At 27.5% G+C, this 18507-nt stretch overlaps 1 protein-coding gene across 1 annotated transcript; it reads left to right on the forward strand.

The window, feature by feature from the left end:
• Nucleotides 1-237: 237 nt before the first annotated feature.
• LOC136082965 (uncharacterized) lies at nt 238-15726 on the forward strand. Its single transcript, XM_065802381.1, has 6 exons — nt 238-639; nt 1526-1589; nt 8041-9381; nt 9634-10170; nt 10360-10374; nt 15653-15726. Exons 1-6 carry the CDS (start codon nt 238-240, stop codon nt 15724-15726), a joined length of 2433 nt encoding a protein of 810 aa, XP_065658453.1.
• Nucleotides 15727-18507: the final 2781 nt, after the last annotated feature.

Genomic DNA, 18507 nt, shown 5'->3' on the forward strand with positions numbered 1-18507 from the left:
TAACCACACCTTTTTTATTACTTTTCTAGGAAGAATGATTACATCTGTTGGTCCAACTGCAAATATAGTATCAATTTAGTTATATATAGTTAGTGCAACTGTATTAACGCAGTTGAACTAACTATAGTAATATAGAGTTGTCCCTACAGCAAATACAAAGCAGTTTATCAAAGCCAACTAACGCTTTTTGCGATAAGTCCAATAGCGAATCTAACACAGTTGCGCCAATTGCGTTAGATGCCAACTAACGAAAATTATGGTTGGTCTAACAGTAAATCGAATGCATTTGTGCCGACTAACGCAAAAAATGGTTGGTCCAACCATAAATCGAGTGCATTTGCGCCAACAAATGCAAAATATGGTTGGGCCTACAGCAAATCAAACGCAGTTGCGCCAACTGACGCAAAACAACGTTGGCCCAACAACAAATCCAATGTAGTTGCGCCAACTAACGCAAAACAACGTTGGCTCAACAACAAATCCAATGTAGTTGCGCCAACTAACGCAAAACAACGTTGGCCCAACAGCAAATCCAATGTAGTTGCGCCAACTGACGCAAAACAACGTTGGCCCAACAACAAATCCAATGTAGTTGTGCCAACTAACGCAAAACAACCTCGGCCTAACAGCAAATCCAATGTAGTTGCGCCAACTAACGCAAAACAACATGGGCCCAACGAAACAGGCTGCTCGGGTACTTGCTTCCGTCATTATTTTAATTTCTTATCTTATTTTTAAATGTGTACATATAAATATACTTGTATTTATCAAGTTATTAAAGTTAATTGTATGTATAATAAATAGTGACGAAATAAATTACAAAAAAAAAAAAAAAAAAAAAATTGTCTACAATATTTTCTCTTGAGGCTATAGATGATTAAAATTCTTTAGATGCTTAAAAATATTTTCCCTCTGGCAAGATGCAGGAAATTTTTCACATGACATTGAGCTCTGTTTTTTTTGTTTAGAAAACACAAGTTGTTTGACTTGTGCTTTCAAAACAACAAAACCATCTTAGACACCAGAGTTGACTTAGAACAACAAAATTATCTTGCGAAATATTTTCCGCCAACTAAAATGGTAGCTGTTTGTGTCAAAGATGATGTCGTATTTCCAACTGCGAGGATAAATTCTAAAATACTCTAATTTTTAAATTCAGGAACTTCTAAAATCATAAACCACAGAACTTTTATCAAAGCTTTTCAAAATGAAATAACGCTTCACCATGATTCTTAACAACCATACAAACAGCAGTAGTAGTAGTAGTAGTAGTAGTAGTAGTAGTAGTAGTAGTAGTAGTAGTAGTAGTAGTAGTAGTAGTAGTAGTAGTAGTAGTAGTAGTAGTAGTAGTAGTAGTAGTAGTAGTAGTAGTAGTAGTAGTAGTAGTAGTAGTAGTAGTAGTAGTAGTAGTAGTAGTAGTAGTAGTAGTAGTAGTAGTAATAGAAGTAGTAGTAGTATGCTCGTAAAAGCAATAGTTAATAAATTATACATTTAAAACTTACAAGAAATTTGCATTATTTTTTAGCACCACTTCATGTCAAAAATGGAATCAAATCAGGAACGTTGTCATGAATTTGACTTTTTTAAAGGTAACTTTTCATTTACACGCCGAATTTTTTTTCCAAATTTCAATAATTACATTATTTATTTAACATATAGTGTATATCGCAAAAATTTAGTTGAGGAAAATTAAAAAAATTTAAAAGCATTAAAATATTAACAATAGTATTTATATAGAAAACTGAAAATTCACATTTAGGGGTCATATTAGACGTTCTTTATATGCAGCATATCATTAAAAAAATTTATTGACAGGTATTTATTTGAATGTGTACACAATAAGTATGATGGTTTAATTAATTAACATTTAACATTAACTTTTATAGCAGTATAAAAACTTTCAAAAGTTTTTCTTTTTTGAATACAAATAAATAAGCTATATAATTAGAATAAATAAATAAGCTATATAACTTTTTTACAGTTTTGTAAATCAATCTTTCAAAAGAAGAAGACTTTTTGTCAATTAAACTGTGGAAGCTTTGACCTTTTTTTTCATCAAACTTCTCAGAACAAAACACTTCCTAGTGGGATGAAACTTGGATTTAAGAAACCTTGTCGAAATAGTTTATGTTTGTGGTCTTTGTGGAAACAACCTAAGTCAAGAATTTTTTAAGCTTCTTGTTCCTGCACTCCAAAGCTTCCAAATAAAACATTTCAATCGCGGGTTTTATGCATTTGTCCCATGATAACTGTCGATAACTTTTTTGTGCATAGATTAAGACTTCTAATACCGGTGGTTATGCTTTAAAAAAAATGTTAGGCAGTGTTTTAATACAAAAAACTTATTTAGATCAAGTTTGATCTTTTTTATAGAAGTCAGAACACAAATGCACTTCCTCTACACCTAGCACTTCCACATTTTTTTATAGTCATTGTAATTGATTTAAATAAAGAAATACTCATGTACAGGCCCGCCGTGAATCTGAATGACTCCTGGGATCAAAACTTTGCTAGCGTTCCATCATATTCCATTATTGCAATAAGGATTACCAGTATTGAATTCATTGATTCTTGGGAACTTTGAAAATTCAGGCCCTAGGGGACTTCTACAGTCAAGAAAGTTTCTAATTTTTTAAATAAACTAATAACAAAATAAAAAACACACATATAACTAGAAAATTAGTAAGTCAATTTTTGACCCATTGTAGATCTTGCGCTGTTTTTACTAGACCAAGCATACTGAAAGATCGCTCTCCTTCAGCGACAGAAGCAGGAATCGCAGTTCCTTTCTGGTAGATCTCATTTAACAGTTTTATCTAAGTAAATACTTCTTTCAGACCGAAAAGATTGGCGCACTTCAGATAATCCAAAAGAAGAATCTCTCAAATAAGTTTTTTCATCCACATTGTTAACTTATATTTGCAATCTATACTTTTTTTAATATAAAAGTATGAAAAGCGGTATCGAATACGTTTACCACAAACTGCTTCTCTTTATTTTCCTAGAAATGAACTTTGTATCTTGGCTTCTTCCAAAAAAGGTCTTTCTTTTCTTTGTCCTCTTCTAAGCAAAGTCTGATTAAAAGACATAACTTGCAAGACCGGAGGAAAACAAATGTGCTTCACTAATAAATTTGAGCCATGATTCAAGTCTGATGAGATCCTTAATAAGAGTCTTTGTAAGCATCTCGTTAACTAAGGAGTTTTCTCATTAATGTGATACACTGACATGGTTTATTGTTTAAAGAGCTGTTAACAAAAACGTTGTAACGATAATAAATTCAAATGACTGAATCCATTTCTCCAGAGATTATTAGATTAGCAGTTTGATCAAAGTCACAATTTTTTCAAAACAGCTTTTGCAATAATATAAGAGTTTCACTGGGTTGTTTAACCAACAGCTTCACAGCCTCAAAGCGTGTACTCCAATCGGGTTTGCAAGGTTTGATAAAGAGACAACTTATTTGTCTCTGTAAAGTTTTTCTTTCGAATAGCGCTTCCAATAAAAAGATTATAAAGTAATTAAACCCGACTAAAATAGTTCTTCAATTAAAAAAAAGATTCAGCGGGATGAATACCAGCAGTATTAAGATTACGAGCTTGAGGATTCTTTATAAGTCTGATGGCTTGTACTCATTTGTACAAACTAGTTTATTTTAGCTCTGTTGTCATACCCTTGACCTCGGCATTTCTTTAAACTAATATCATTTTGATCCAAGACGTCTATAATTAACTTAAGAATGTCCGCACCTTTCTTTTTTCTTTTTTTGAGATTTTTTACCTTGAGAAAATGCTCTTTAACTACCATTCTTTTATCAACACCATAGTAGATAAATCTAAAAACAAAGGTGATTTGCACAGTATGAGAGTATTTTTTTAAACTGATTTCATTTTGATCCAAGACGTCCATAATAAACTTAAGAATATTTGCACCTTTCTTTTTTTTTTTTTTGTTGAGATTTTTTACCTTGAAAAACGCCCTTTAACTACCCATCTTTTATTAACACCATAGTAGATAAACCAAAAAACAAAGGTGATTTGCTCAGTATGAGAGATGTCAGGAGGTCCATCAACGAGAATGGAATAGTAAATGGCCGCATTAACCTCTTTAATAATGGTACCAAGGAAGATTATTCTACACTCTTTGATAAACTCAATTTGAGAACTCTAATTAAAATGATGGACTTTTTCTTTCAACTTCTTGTTTGAAGCGGGAAATTTCTTCAAGGTGTAACTGAATATTTTTGTTGTGTTTTGCAAGTAGCTCTTGCGCGGCAAGAAATGTTTTATTATTATCAGCAATCTTTTTTGATGAGGATGAGACAAGGATTATAATTATACGCATCAATCACAATTTTTTGTTTAGTTGTAATATATAAAAAAAAAAGTAAATATAAGTATAATAGCTAACGTTCATAAACCTCCCAGTGGGCACGGGACCTAAGAAAGACGTCTTTGGAATGTTTACAAGACGTCCTAAACATTCAAAAAACGACTTTGATACGTCTCATATGCGCTATACATTGAAACTAAGGTTGCGAGATGGTAAGAAAAGAGTTACATCTAAGATGCACCGTAGATGTTCACGTCATCTGGCTGCCTCATCTCATATTGACTTTTCAAGACTTGAATTGATCCCACACTAAATTGCGAAATTTTCTAAAGCTGTTTTCCGCTCATAGTAATGGTCTTGATATTTGAGATTATTTTTGTGGCTTTTTACTTTGTCAGGTAGCTTTTTCTAGTTTCCGATAATACAACCATTCCAACTTAAAAGATGCAAGTGATTATCAGTTCCACAAGCTTGCTTGCTTCCAAAATGTGTGCCTAAAAAGCAAAGAAGTAATTTGAACTTGCACTCCCTACGAGGCAATTTCAACTCATCTTTTTTCGATTGCAAGATATTTTGTGAAAAGCCGATTTAGGAAACATATTATTATACAGGTTTCTTGGGAAAAGTATTTCGAGGAGGTCTTTTTAGAACTACTGCATCGCGTTTTACTCGTTTAAAACTTTTAAAGCTATTTTTACGATATATTATATATATCTTATATATATATATATATATATATATATATATATATATATATATATATATATATATATATATATATATATATATATATATATATATATATATATATATATATATATAATATATATATATATATATATAAGACATATATATTTTAGGGCCGAATTAAGCCTTTTTAGTGCCCAAAGCATAAACCCACATCGATGCCCCCTTCTGCCCGGGGCCCCAAATTTTTCGCTGACTGTGACCGTTGGTATGTTCAATATTATGCAAACAAAACGGTTGTTAACAAATATGTTTGTAGTTTGTACTACTATCACTCATATAAAACCTACAATAAAGTATTTCTGTATTAAAATTAAAAGCTAATAAATTTTGAAATAATAATAGACAAACTGTATTTTTTATTAGAAGAAAAAATCAAAAAGATTTTGTCATTTGCATTTTAAAGTTTTTTTTCTAGATTTACATCTACCAAAGTCTTTGAGTATATCGTCAAAGTTAATTTTGCGCAACATATCTGCCTCAATCATAAGCAGAGATAAGGAATCGAGCCTTTTTTGTTTCATTGTTGATCTATTTGGATTTTTCGTACGTTTCAACTGAGAAAAATAACGCTCAGTTGAACAGTTAGTAACCATTAATGTTAAATGCGGAAAGCGATTTCAACATTTGAAAAAGCACTCTCAATATTGTCTCTAACTATTACTTGGTATAATTCTCCATGATTGATTGATTAATCTTATCATTTTCATTTTCATCATCTGCATTTTTATCATCATCTTCAGCAGATTGAAGAGGGTTACACTTACAACAATTTTCATTATCAAGCTCTAGTCTAGATTTAGCAGTGTCTAGATTTGCAGAACAGCCTATAGTAGACTTTTCAAGAGGGCTGATAGTGTCAGTAAAATCTGTTGCTGATCTAAAATTAAATAACTTGTTAATTTTCTACACTTAACTGAACACGTTTCATTTTGGGATCTGAAATTGAAAAAAGTATGCGAAAAGATGTAAATAAAAATGATTAAATGATATAAAACGAAAATGTAAATTACATAAAAATTAAAAAATTATGCAAAATAAGGCTAAAAATAACAAACTTATGGTGTAAGCTCCTATAAATAATTCCTAAATATCAGAATCAATAAAAATGTTAAAACAAATGATAAAACAGCTTTAATAATAGTTTCACCTTGTTAATAAAAAAATATCCTCAAGTAAAGTCATTATAGCGCAAAATAAAAGTCGTTAAAGCGCGAAAAAAATTATTAGTTTAAAAAAAAGCTAAATAAAAAAACCGGCTCATTCATAGCTTAATTTTTAAGCATTCAAGATTTTACCAAACTTGAATGTAAATTTTTATTTTAATTTTAAAATTTTATTTTCTTCATTTTCATAGCACTTGTTCTATTTTTATTTGTTTCTGGACTTAAATTTGTTTAAAAAAAATATTTCTTGAGGACTTACGGTGCCCCCAAACGCTTGGTGCCCAAGGCAAATGCCTTGTTTTCCTAATGGTTAATCCGGGCCTGATATATATATATATATATATATATATATATATATATATATATATATATACATATATATATATATATATATATATATATATATATATATATATATATATATATATATATATATATATATATATATATATATAAACAACTTTAAAAAGTATTCTACACAATAGAGTGCTCAATGTTCTTAAAAGAACAGAGCAATTATATTAGCTAATATATATATATTATATATATATTATATATATATATAATATATATATATATATTATTAGCTAATATATATATATATATATATATATATATATATATATATATATATATATATATATATATTATGTTAGTGTATTTTACAAATAGAGTGCTCAATGTTCTTAAAGAACAGAGCAATAATAAATTAGTAAAAAACACAAAGAGTTTTTCGATGACTCTTCCTGATGATCTAGCAAAGATGAAACTTCAAGTTGAAGAAAAAGTTAGATAAGTGTTTTTTACAAATTTATATATATATATATATATGTATATATATATATATATAAAAGATATAGAAGAATATAAATAAAAGTATGTTATAGCAATTATAATATGCCAGGAATTAAGAAAATACAACTTCATTTGTCTTTAAAAAGAAAGAAAATCCTTTTTAATCTTAGTTGACTTTTTTCAACTCAGTTAAAATAAAATCAACTAATTTTTTTTGACATGTTTTTACTAGCTTGTTTGCATGATGCAACTTGCATCAAAATAAAGTATAGTTTACAAAATATATATTTATAAAAAAGAAAACGTAAAAAAATCAAAATTTTAAAATACGCATTAGTAGGAAAGATTTTATCTTAATATGTTATTAAAATAAATGTCATAGATTAAAATAAACTTTTTTTCGTTTTTAAGTTTTAAGTACTTTTAAATGTATTCTCTTGAGTAAGAATAATTAATTTCTGTTTTACGAAGTATCGTGATTTTAAGAACTTTATATAAAGTTTGGTTTATTAGGTTTATATTTTATAAATATATAAAGTTGTTATAGTATTTTTACATCAAACTTTGATTTAAACTATTTTTTTTTTAACTAATATAGTTTTATTGTATTTTACATTTTTTATTTATAGAGTTTTAAAAAACAACGCGTTGCATTTGAAAAAATTCAATCATTAACTAAAATGATATTACCGTTTATTAAGATAATAAAATGATTATTCATAATATTAATTGAACCTGTCATTTCGAAAAGGGCACAAGTCCATTTACTAAAACTTTTCAAAATCAACAAAAATATAATTTTTATTAAAATTATGTCTAGGTTGCTAAAGAAATTAAACATAGAAGTAGATAATTAAAGAACGTATATAACTTATGTATTTTTTATTTTTTATAAAAAAAACATAAATCATACAGAAATTTTTAATTCAAACTTATGAACTAACTGCTAAAAGTTTTGGACTTTTCGAAATGACAGGTTCAATTATACGTTCAATATTAGGTGTTCAACGCGACAAACTTCTTCACGAAATTCATCGTCATTTTTCACAAGGCACACAAAAGTCGGCTTTAGTACTATATGGAATGTCAGGTGTCGGAAAGACAAAAATTGCCAAAAAATACTCTGAAATTTATTCTGACTTCTATAAAAACATTGTCTGGATAGACGCAGCATTTGGAAAATTACAAACTTCTATAAGAAATCGTTGTCAAATGTTAGGATTTGTTGTTCATGATTCGATAGGTGAATATTTTAATATAGAAGTAACTGTTGAAAAAATTCACAACTATTACTTAAATGAAAAAACTTTGTACATTTTTGACAATGTTGACGATGAAAGTGTTAAAGGTTTGAATATGTACATTTCAAGGAAAGTGAACTCATATACTTTAATTACCTCGCAATGGAGAACGTGGTCAAGCAATGTAAATAAAATGTTTGTCGATGTTTTTTCATCTGAAGATGCATTCGCTTATGTGAAAAATAATATTAAAGAATACACGGATGAAAACATAAAAAACTTAATTAAAGAACTTGGTTATCATCCATTTGCTATAACGCAGGCAATAAAATATATTAATATACATAACGTATCGATAGAAAAATATATAGATCGATATAGACAGAAACCCTTAGAAATATTAGACACTGATAACTTTCCTTCTGAAGATGAATCAAAGTCTGCAATAAAAGCAACCAATATAGTTTTATACAAATTAAAAAAAACTAAACTTATTCCATTAGAAATACTTAACTGTTTATCTCATTGCGATGGTACAAATATAAGTAAAGAATTTATAATCCAAATCTTACATCAAATGAAAATAAAAGAAGAACATTTAATAGATGAAATCGTTGGGTTACTAATGAGTTATTCCTTACTAAATTGTTTCGATGATAACAAATATTCGATGCATGAACTGACACAGTTGACGTGTAAATATTTTCAAATTAAAAATTCAAGTACAAATACGTACCTTGATCTAATAGAAAATTATTTTAAATTTGAGTTAAACCAAATTAAGGATCACGTGGAATTCGGAAATCATTTCGTTTTTCATTTTCTCTATATGTTTCGTATTAACGGAAAAAAAATGTCAAAAAACTTCCATCATGTGACAACTTCTATCAAAAAGTTATTAGTATGTAAAGGTTTATTTAATGAAGCAATCGAAATATTAAAAGCTATTCAAAGTTTTAATACAAAAACTTATGGTGAAAATAATAAACTCACGCTTGATACAAAACATAATATCGCAAGCTGTTTGAAGAATATGGGAAAATATAACGAAGCTTTAGAAATTTATTATTCTGTTGAGAAAATACAAACTGAAATTTTAGGTATCAACCATCCGGATACAATGATAACAAAACATAATATCGCAATCTGTTTGAAGAATATGGGAAAATATAACGAAACTTTAGAAATTTATTATTCTGTTGAGAAAATACAAACTGAAATTTTAGGTATCAACCATCCGGATACAATGACAACAAAACATAATATCGCAATCTGTTTGTGCGATATGGGAAAATATATCGAAGCTTTAGAAATTTATTATTCTGTTGAGAAAATACAAACTGAAATTTTAGGTATCAACCATCCAGATACAATAAGAACAAAACATAATATCGCAAGGTGTTTGAAGAATATGGGAAATTATAACGAAGCTTTAGATATTTATTATTCTGTTGAGAAAATACAAACTGAAATTTTAGGTATCAACCATCCAGATACAATAAGAACAAAACATAATATCGCAAGGTGTTTGAAGAATATGGGAAATTATAACGAAGCTTTAGATATTTATTATTCTGTTGAGAAAATGCGAACTGAAATTTTAGGTATCAACCATCCAGATACATTAAGAATAAAACATAGTATCGCAATCTGTTTGTACGATATGGGAAAATATAACGAAGCTTTAGAAATTTATTATTCTGTTGAGAAAATACAAACTGAAATTTTAGGTATCAACCATCCAGATACAATAACAACAAAACATAATATCGCAGTCTGTTTGCACGATATGGGAAAATATATCGAAGCTTTAGAAATTTATTATTCTGTTGAGAAAATACAAACTGAAATTTTAGGTATCAACCATCCAGATACAATAAGAACAAAACGTAATATCGCAATCTGTTTAACAAAACAGAAAATAAGTTGTTTAATTAGTTAAATGTAACTTTATTTTACATTTATATTTATAAGTTTTTTTAATCTGTTGATAAAAAGGCGAATCTTCATTTAATATTAAGAGAGCTCCGTAAAGTATTTTTTTAAATTGAATTAAATAATTTTTTAATTTATATTAGCGTTTCAGTTTTCAAGTAAGTAGATTTTTTGAATTTAGTTTTTTTATTTTTTAATTTATAATAGCGCATTTTCAAGTAAATAGAGAAAGTTTGTATCAGTTATTAATGATAAATATATGCTTAAATTCTATAAATTGTATGTATTTTAAATGAAAGATTAAAACTGTTTTATGGTTTAAAATTTATTAATTTAATACAGTTTAAGTATTTCTTAATTATGGTTATGTTTTGCTTCATAAGGTTTTGCTAACATATATATATATATATATATATATATATATATATATATATATATATATATATATATATATATATATATAAATGTTTCAAGTCTAATTTATAGATGAACCAATAAAAATGGTTCCCTAAGGAATTAAAAAATGTATTATTTATGTAATAAATAAAACGATATAAGAATTTTCGGTTCTCATGATAACAATTTACTTTATAATATATTATGTTCTGTATGTTTCGTATGAAAAAAACATATTAGTATTTGCCGTTATGTTTTTTATACAAATTATACATTGAACATAACGGGTAGTTACTGTTATGTTCAATGTGTAATCTGTATGAAAAAACAAAAGGGTTTTGTTTTTTTCATACGAATCAAATATAAAACAAAGCAATGCTTACTCGTTTTAATACACGAAAACTTTAATTTACCGTTATGTTTGAAAACTTAAGATAACGGGTAATTACTAGTAATCGATGGCTCGGCGCAAAATCGATCTGCAATCTCGACTAAAAATAAAGTTGATTTATTTTAAATTTCCGTGCAAAACAAAATAGGTTTATCAGAAATATCCGAGTAAAACAAAATTGAACTATCAGCTTTTTTGCCAGACACATTTTTGGACTATCCGCTTTTTTTTGCATAAATTCTGCATAAATTTTAGATTGTGTTTTTTTAACTTTTGAAGTTTACTAAATAGTAGTGTTGTTATCGACTTCAACTAAATTGACTAAAAATTGACTAGTCGAAAGTCAAAATTTTTACACATTGAAAAATATAATAGCCGATTTAATCGACTTGGACTTCCTACTTATCGACAAAAAGTCGATTTAGTCGAGTAAAAATGTTAAAATCTTTATGTCTTTTCATTCAATTTAAGTTTTCAATCTTTAGTTTTTGTTTGTAAATTTAATAAAAACACTATAACTATTAGGACAATTGAATTAAAGTACAATTCGCTAGAGCAAGAAGAAGGATTAAATTAACCTTATCACCAAGCTCCAATAGTAACGCAAATCAATATCTGTAATATGTAAGCAACAGCATTAAAAAAAAAAAGATAATTTTAAGACGCTGAGAAACAATAAAAGTAACATAATTTAAAAAAGAAAAAAAGAAATGATTAAAATATAATAATAAAAATGACAAAGTTTTCTGTTTTAGGTTATAAACTGAACGTAATTCGATATATATATTTTTCCAAAATAATTCAAAATAAAAAAAGAGCTATATTTTCAAATTTATGGTGATAATTTAGTTTAATAACTTTTAAAAGAGATAGAGACTATACTCTACTTTATTAAAATCCGTATGTTTTTTCTTTAATATTAAGAGGTATGTCCCCTAATATTTTAAGAAATATTTTGAATTTTTCCAAAAAAATAATTTAGTTGTTTTTAAATCAAAATTCAACATAGATTCTGAATTTAGATAATTCAAAGTCTATATTTAAGTAGTTTTTTCTTAAAATGCGAGTGTTGCACATCAAATATTATATAATTAATAAATAAAAAATTTTTAACCCAAATCACCTACCTATCGAGACCCCCTCTAGATGCTTATTATGACAATAATCAACCAGATTTACTTCACTGCTTAAAAATTACAATAAAAATGGTAGATTGTAGTTAAATAACAACTGAAAGACACTTTTAAGACATGATTGTAAAAAACTTTTTAAAATTTTATCATCCTCCAAAACAAACCAGTAGCACAATCCTGTTACTAATTCTAAAAACAGCAGGTGCTTGCTTCAGCGAGAAAAGATGAAAATAACAACAATGTGCAAACCAATTGTTGGATTGGCTTTGTCTGTAATTAGTCATGCAAAAGCTACTTACAATGATCTCAGACAGTTTTTTATCGATGTATTTCCATGGATTAATACAGAATGCTAACAAGTCTTTCAATACGATGATTTGGTAGTTGTTTTGTGGGTTTTTATAAGATAAAACTTGGAGATTTGATGTTGTGCCCAGTTTTAACATTGGTAGTAAAGTATAACAAATTATAGAGGTGTTAAGCTTGACCCCTAGCCATCAAACAACAAAAGGATGCAACATTATTAACAAATACAGACTTCGTTATGCACAGTACAAAAAAACTGTCAATGCAAAACGTCGTAATAAAATCGTCTGTGGGAAGAAAAATCGGAATATTAAAGTTTTTGGAATTAGTTGGTTTTTTAATTTTTAGAAAGGTTCTTTCGTATTGTTTAGAAAACAACCGTAAAAATAAGTTGTATGCATCATTAGCATCATTGCACTGAAAAGATTCCAATCAATTTCTGTTAAAAATTCTCGAAATTTTATAATAGATTGGTTGTTTATTTGTCTTACATATGTTGCAAATAAATTTTTAGATTCAGGAATTAAAGAGTAATTTATAAGAAAATTTGAAAAATGATCGCTGATATCAGTTTTTAATATTCCACTTTTGATTGGGCAAGGCATGGCAATATTAGTGATAATGTTATCAATAAATGAAGAAGTATTGCGTGTTACGCACGTTGGTATGTTAATTACAGGTATTAAACTGTTCTGAAGTAGAGTATTTACAAACCGTTTAGCATAGGAACCATTATTTTTTGAGTATTTATGTTAAAATCACGAATTAAGTAAACATGTTCTGGTAAATACAATTAAGTAAATGACTTTTGGCAATATATTTTTTAAGTGTCTTTCAAATGCTTCAAAATTACCATTAGGTGGTCTGTAAAGAGAAGTTATGAAAATATTTTTGGTTTTCTGGTTAAGAATTTCAATTGTTAGCGACTCACAATTAGCGTCATTGACACTGAGTAACTTTCTAAAAGTAAAAGAATTAAGAATAAAAATACATACACCCCCGCCAATGCCGTTTTTCTTAGGTTGGTCTATTGAATTATAACCTGGTAAAAAAAATTAGAATTTAACTTATCATCATTTTGACATCAAATTTCCGTAAGACAGATTACACTAAAATTGTACTTTAAGTTTTTTAAAGTTATTTTTAGGGATTCAAAATTTTTACTCATACTACTGATGTTCAAATATAATAATGAAAAATTGGGTAATGGAGAGTTTAAACAACTTAAGGCATCACTTATATTAAAATAAATAGTATCTATTGAAAAGTTATTAAAATAATTCACGTCAGGGGCAAAGTTATTTGTTAAAAGTGTCGTGTTTTCTCTAATAGATATGTCAAAAACATTCAAAATATTATTTTCCGCCATTTAAAAAAAATGTATATATATGTATACCTTTAAATTTTCATTTTAAATATATATCACTTTTTAATTTTGAATTGATTTATTACTACTAAATTAAGTAAATAAAAATAAAAAATAAGTAAATAGTTTTTGAAATAATAACTTTATCATACCTAAGATAAATATTTTCACCATTGGATCGCCTTTTCTTCATTTCCGCTAATAAATTCTTTCTTATATCCTCAGTTTCACTGCAAAAGTCTTCGTTCACATACAAGTTAGTTCCTTTGAGCTTATATGATTCTTTCAGAACTTTCATTTTGTCTTTATACCTCAGCAAATTAATAACAATTGTTCTGGAGCGTCGTACTTTTTAATCCTGTTCGATGAGCCCGCTCCATATCTATTCCAGATAACCCAAACTTATTTGCAAAAAGCGGTTGAATTTTTTTTTCTGTTTTACTCCAGCTTTCTTTTCTTTTTCTTGTCTGATAAGTATTCTTTAAACCATAGTAAATTTTTTTTTTATTCCATAATGTTTAAGTTTTTCACATGGTTGACTGTGTTAAAGGCGTTCGAGAGATCAATAAAGACTCCAAATGGTCATTATTGGAGGCATTGGTTACATGAGTTCCTAATTCAATCGAAGTGTGATCAGTAGAGTAATTTTTTTTAAAGTCAAATTAAATAAATAAAAAGTAAATAAAGAACATGGATACTCAAAGAAGACTATTAGGTCTTGTCACAGAGAACAGTTGATGAAAAACTTGAAACTTAAATGATATGTCAAAAGTATAAAAGTCGTTATACAAATAAAAAACATCCTTTTACAACTAGAAAATATACAAATACAAACAAAAAATAAATAAAATAAATAAAAGTCGTTATATTAAAAAATCCCTTTACAACTAGAAAGTATAAATAAGCAAAAAATATACAAGTATTTGATTTAATAAATAAAAAGAAAGCGGGCACTCGCAGAAGACTATTAAGTCTTCATACATGGTCAAGTGTATAAAGCACAAGAAAAATTTAAATGCATTCATATACGTATTCAGTTACAATACAGCATAAAAAAGAAAAAAAGTAAATTATTCAATGTTTAAAAACACAAAAATATATTATCAACAGACAAAATGATTTCCTAAAGCCTTTTTTTTCGAATGAGAGGTAACTCTATTCCAAAGAAAAATCAAAAATGTTTGAAAACTATTTTATTTCAAATAGAAGGTCCACGAAATGAAATGCTTGATTTTCCAAAATTAGCTTGAAAAGATAGCTGAAAAATTAAATTATCATTTCTTAAGTTTTTTTTATTTTTACCTTTTAAGGTCTAAAAATTATGTAAAGAAACAGGGTTGGAGTAAGTTTTACATTTGTACATAAACAAAGGAAATTAAAAACATTTAGATGATATATATCAAGAATTTTCATTTCAAATAAATTAGGCTTGACATGAGTAAATCTATCTTTAAAATTAATAAGACAAGAAATATGCTTTTGTTGACGATAAAGTAGCCTAAGTTTAAATTTATTAGCACCATACCAAGCAATATTTGCATAGTTTACATGACAATGGATAAAGAAGTAATATAATTGAATTAAACTGCGTTTATTTAAAGCATTTTAATTTTTTTTGATATAGATACCCAAAAAGTTTGTACTAATTACTTTTTTATTAGAGTTTTGACAATGAAAAGAAATGGTAATTCGCAAAGCAAATGTTTTTTTTTAGAATCTGGATAAAAAAGTATCCAATTAGTTTTTTGAACATTAAGTGAAAACTTGTTTATTTTAAACCATTCAGAACTTTTTTTTTAATTCAATATTTATATTTTGAAATAATGTTATAATATTATTACCAGATAAAAAGAGGTTAGTGTCATCTGCAAAGATAAAAGTGATCAATATATTCAATTGGATTGGATGGGTCAGTTAAATTACTATAAACAAACTGTTTACAGTAGCTTAAATAGCTTTTAAGTAACTGTAAAACATTGAAAAAGATTGAAGAGAAAGATTAAAAATGTGATGTAAAGAGGTTTCTATAATATGAAAAACTGATTTAACAACATTTATGCTAATATTATCAAAACCTACACTTGCGTTGTTTTTAAGATTATCTAGAGCAGATCGCAACTCATTAATATCTAGTTTAGATTCGTCCATGACCTTATCAATATGTTTTTAAATTAGAGTTATGTGATGATGAACTTTATGGAATTTTTTTCAGCTAAGTTTGGAGCAATAATAAGAAAAAATCTGTTTAGATTTTCAGCTACAATTAACTTGTCATATATTATTTTGCCATATACTGAGATTTTTTTTGACCGAATACTTATTCCATTATTTTTCTGCCAATAATTTCTTTAATAGCGCTCCACGTCTTTTTGGCATTTCTGTTAGTTTTTTATAACAACTTTGAATAGTAAATTTTTTATTGTTGCTTAGTTTTTCAAATATTTTTTTATAAAGTTTGTCGTTTATTACGTTTTATTTTTACGAAGTTTTCATACAACTTTTATTTTTCTTTGAAGATTTTAATAAACTTTTTAGGCATCGAAGGAGCTTGATGTGACTTGGTATTTATAAAATATTTTTTCAGGAAATGCTTTTTTATATTACTCACAAGAAAAACTTAAGAAATAGTTCATAACCTCTACCGATTGCATTATAAGAAATAGTTCATAGGCATTATTTATCTCTATCGATTGCATTATAAGATCCCAATCATCGTTATATTTTAAAAGGTGTTGAAATTTTTGTAAGGAATATTTAGTGATCTGCCGCCTGTATATTATAAATTTAGATGAAATATTATTATCATTTATTGTTATATTGCTAGTTATTAAAAAAGTAGGAAAATACCGTTTTGATTATACCGTTTTATATATTATATACCGTTTTATAAAATAATACTTTTATATCGAAAAAAAATAATAAATAATAGCAAAAAATATTTTATTATGTTAGGGCATACCGTAAAAACCCCTAACTCCGGATGGTTTAGGACTTAAATTGTCATAACTAGCTCAATATAAAGAATTTTGAAATAATTTTTTTAAATAAATAAACTTCATAACAAGACAAATCAAACGATATAAAAAATATTATTTTTGCAATATAAATCTATCTTTTATTTTATTTTTAAAAATATTGTTTTTATCCGGAATTAAATGTTTATGTCCCTAATTCCGGATGCGTATAAAATACAGAAAAACACATACACAAATAATACTAACATTAAAATAATTATTTTAATCCATTAAAAAAATGAAATCGTTTAATAAAAAAAGAATATATATTATTTTATACACATTCGTTACAAATAAATTCCATGGTTGGACGATAATCAAAGACACATTCAATGAATGACCAATTTGAACACTGCTCACACGCAAGCCATTGGTTATCTAAGTTATTTCTCCAATTAATTTCGCAAGAATAACATAGAAGATCATCAGATACTAAAATGTTATTTGAAGCTTGAGGAAAATGAGAATCTTCTAATTGATTCTTTGTCTTTATACCTTTTTTACCTGATATTTTAGACGACTGACTTTGTCTCAACTTTTTTTTTTCTTCTCTTTTCTGTGCATTTTTCGCTTTTTGAGGAGCAGTAGAAATCTTTTTTTGTTCTCTAGTAAATTTCTTTGCAGCTTGTTCATCTAATTTTTGTTTTTTTGATGCTTGTTCAGCTTCATCGTAAGCTATGGCATCCGTCGAAGTCATATTACAATTAGCTGGTCGCTTTATTCTCTCACTTTTTTGAACTCTTTTATTAAGAGTTTGTGTCAATTGATCTCGAAGCATATTCAACACTGATTTGTTTATATCTTTGCCCACTTGTTGAACAGCATTATTCAAAGTAGCAAAGCTTTTAAGCAAAAATTCACGATTTGACATTCTTGACGGTGTGTTAGGTGTATTGGTAGCATTTCCCATAACTAATGGACTAGATACTGTTGTAGAATCAAATAAATTTTCAATATTGTTGTTTTAGACAGCTTGAAACACAGCAACAATGGAAGTTTTTTTAGAAGAAATTTGCGAACGATCGAGTGGAAGTATACTAGTATTTTTTAAACCACTCCGTGCATTTTCAGGTTTAAACCCACCATTTTGGATGAGATCCTTAAACATGGCCGGAAAAAATCGATTAGTCAGGCTTTGAAAGTGATTTTTAGTCAAATAACTTTCAACAATTCTCTTCCATGCGCCTTTTACTGTTTTAAAAACGTCACCATCTAGTGGCTGTTAAAAATGGCTGGTATGAGCCGGCAAAAGCCAAAGTAAAATAGAATTTTCTAAAGCTTTTTTTTTCAACTCTAAGCTCATATGTGAAGCATGGCCATCAAGTATTAGAACTTTAAATCCTGAAAGTTTGTTTGCGTGAGGCAAAATAACTGTTTTAAACCACGACAAAAAATGTTCGGATTCCATCCAGCCTGAACTACTACTGTTATAATAAACATTCTAAGCAACGCCTTTGCACCAGTCTTTCATAACATGTTTGCCTTTATAAATTATTTGATGAGGTAAATAATTACGAATGCGTCACAACAAGTCAAGATTGTCGTCATTTGCTTTTCATTCGGTGGTGGTAGCTTTTTAGGGTTTTTTGTTCCTTTTCTACAAATAATTTTGACTTTGCCTTGATCAAATTGCAAAGCAGACTTATCACAGTTAAATATTTGAACGGTTTATCGCCTAAATTATG

Source organism: Hydra vulgaris, chromosome 08 (genome assembly GCF_038396675.1).
Source record: "Hydra vulgaris chromosome 08, alternate assembly HydraT2T_AEP".
NCBI classification, from domain to species: Eukaryota; Metazoa; Cnidaria; class Hydrozoa; order Anthoathecata; family Hydridae; genus Hydra; species Hydra vulgaris.

Coding starts and splice junctions, on each gene's coding strand:
- LOC136082965 (XM_065802381.1), top strand. CDS start 238: ATGCCAACTAACGAAAATTATGGTTGGTCTAACAGTAAATCGAATGCA. Junction 640..1,525: donor GGCCTAACAGCAAATCCAAT/GTAGTTGCGCCA, acceptor ATTATTTTTTAG/CACCACTTCATGTCAAAAAT. Junction 1,590..8,040: donor TGAATTTGACTTTTTTAAAG/GTAACTTTTCAT, acceptor GTTCAATATTAG/GTGTTCAACGCGACAAACTT.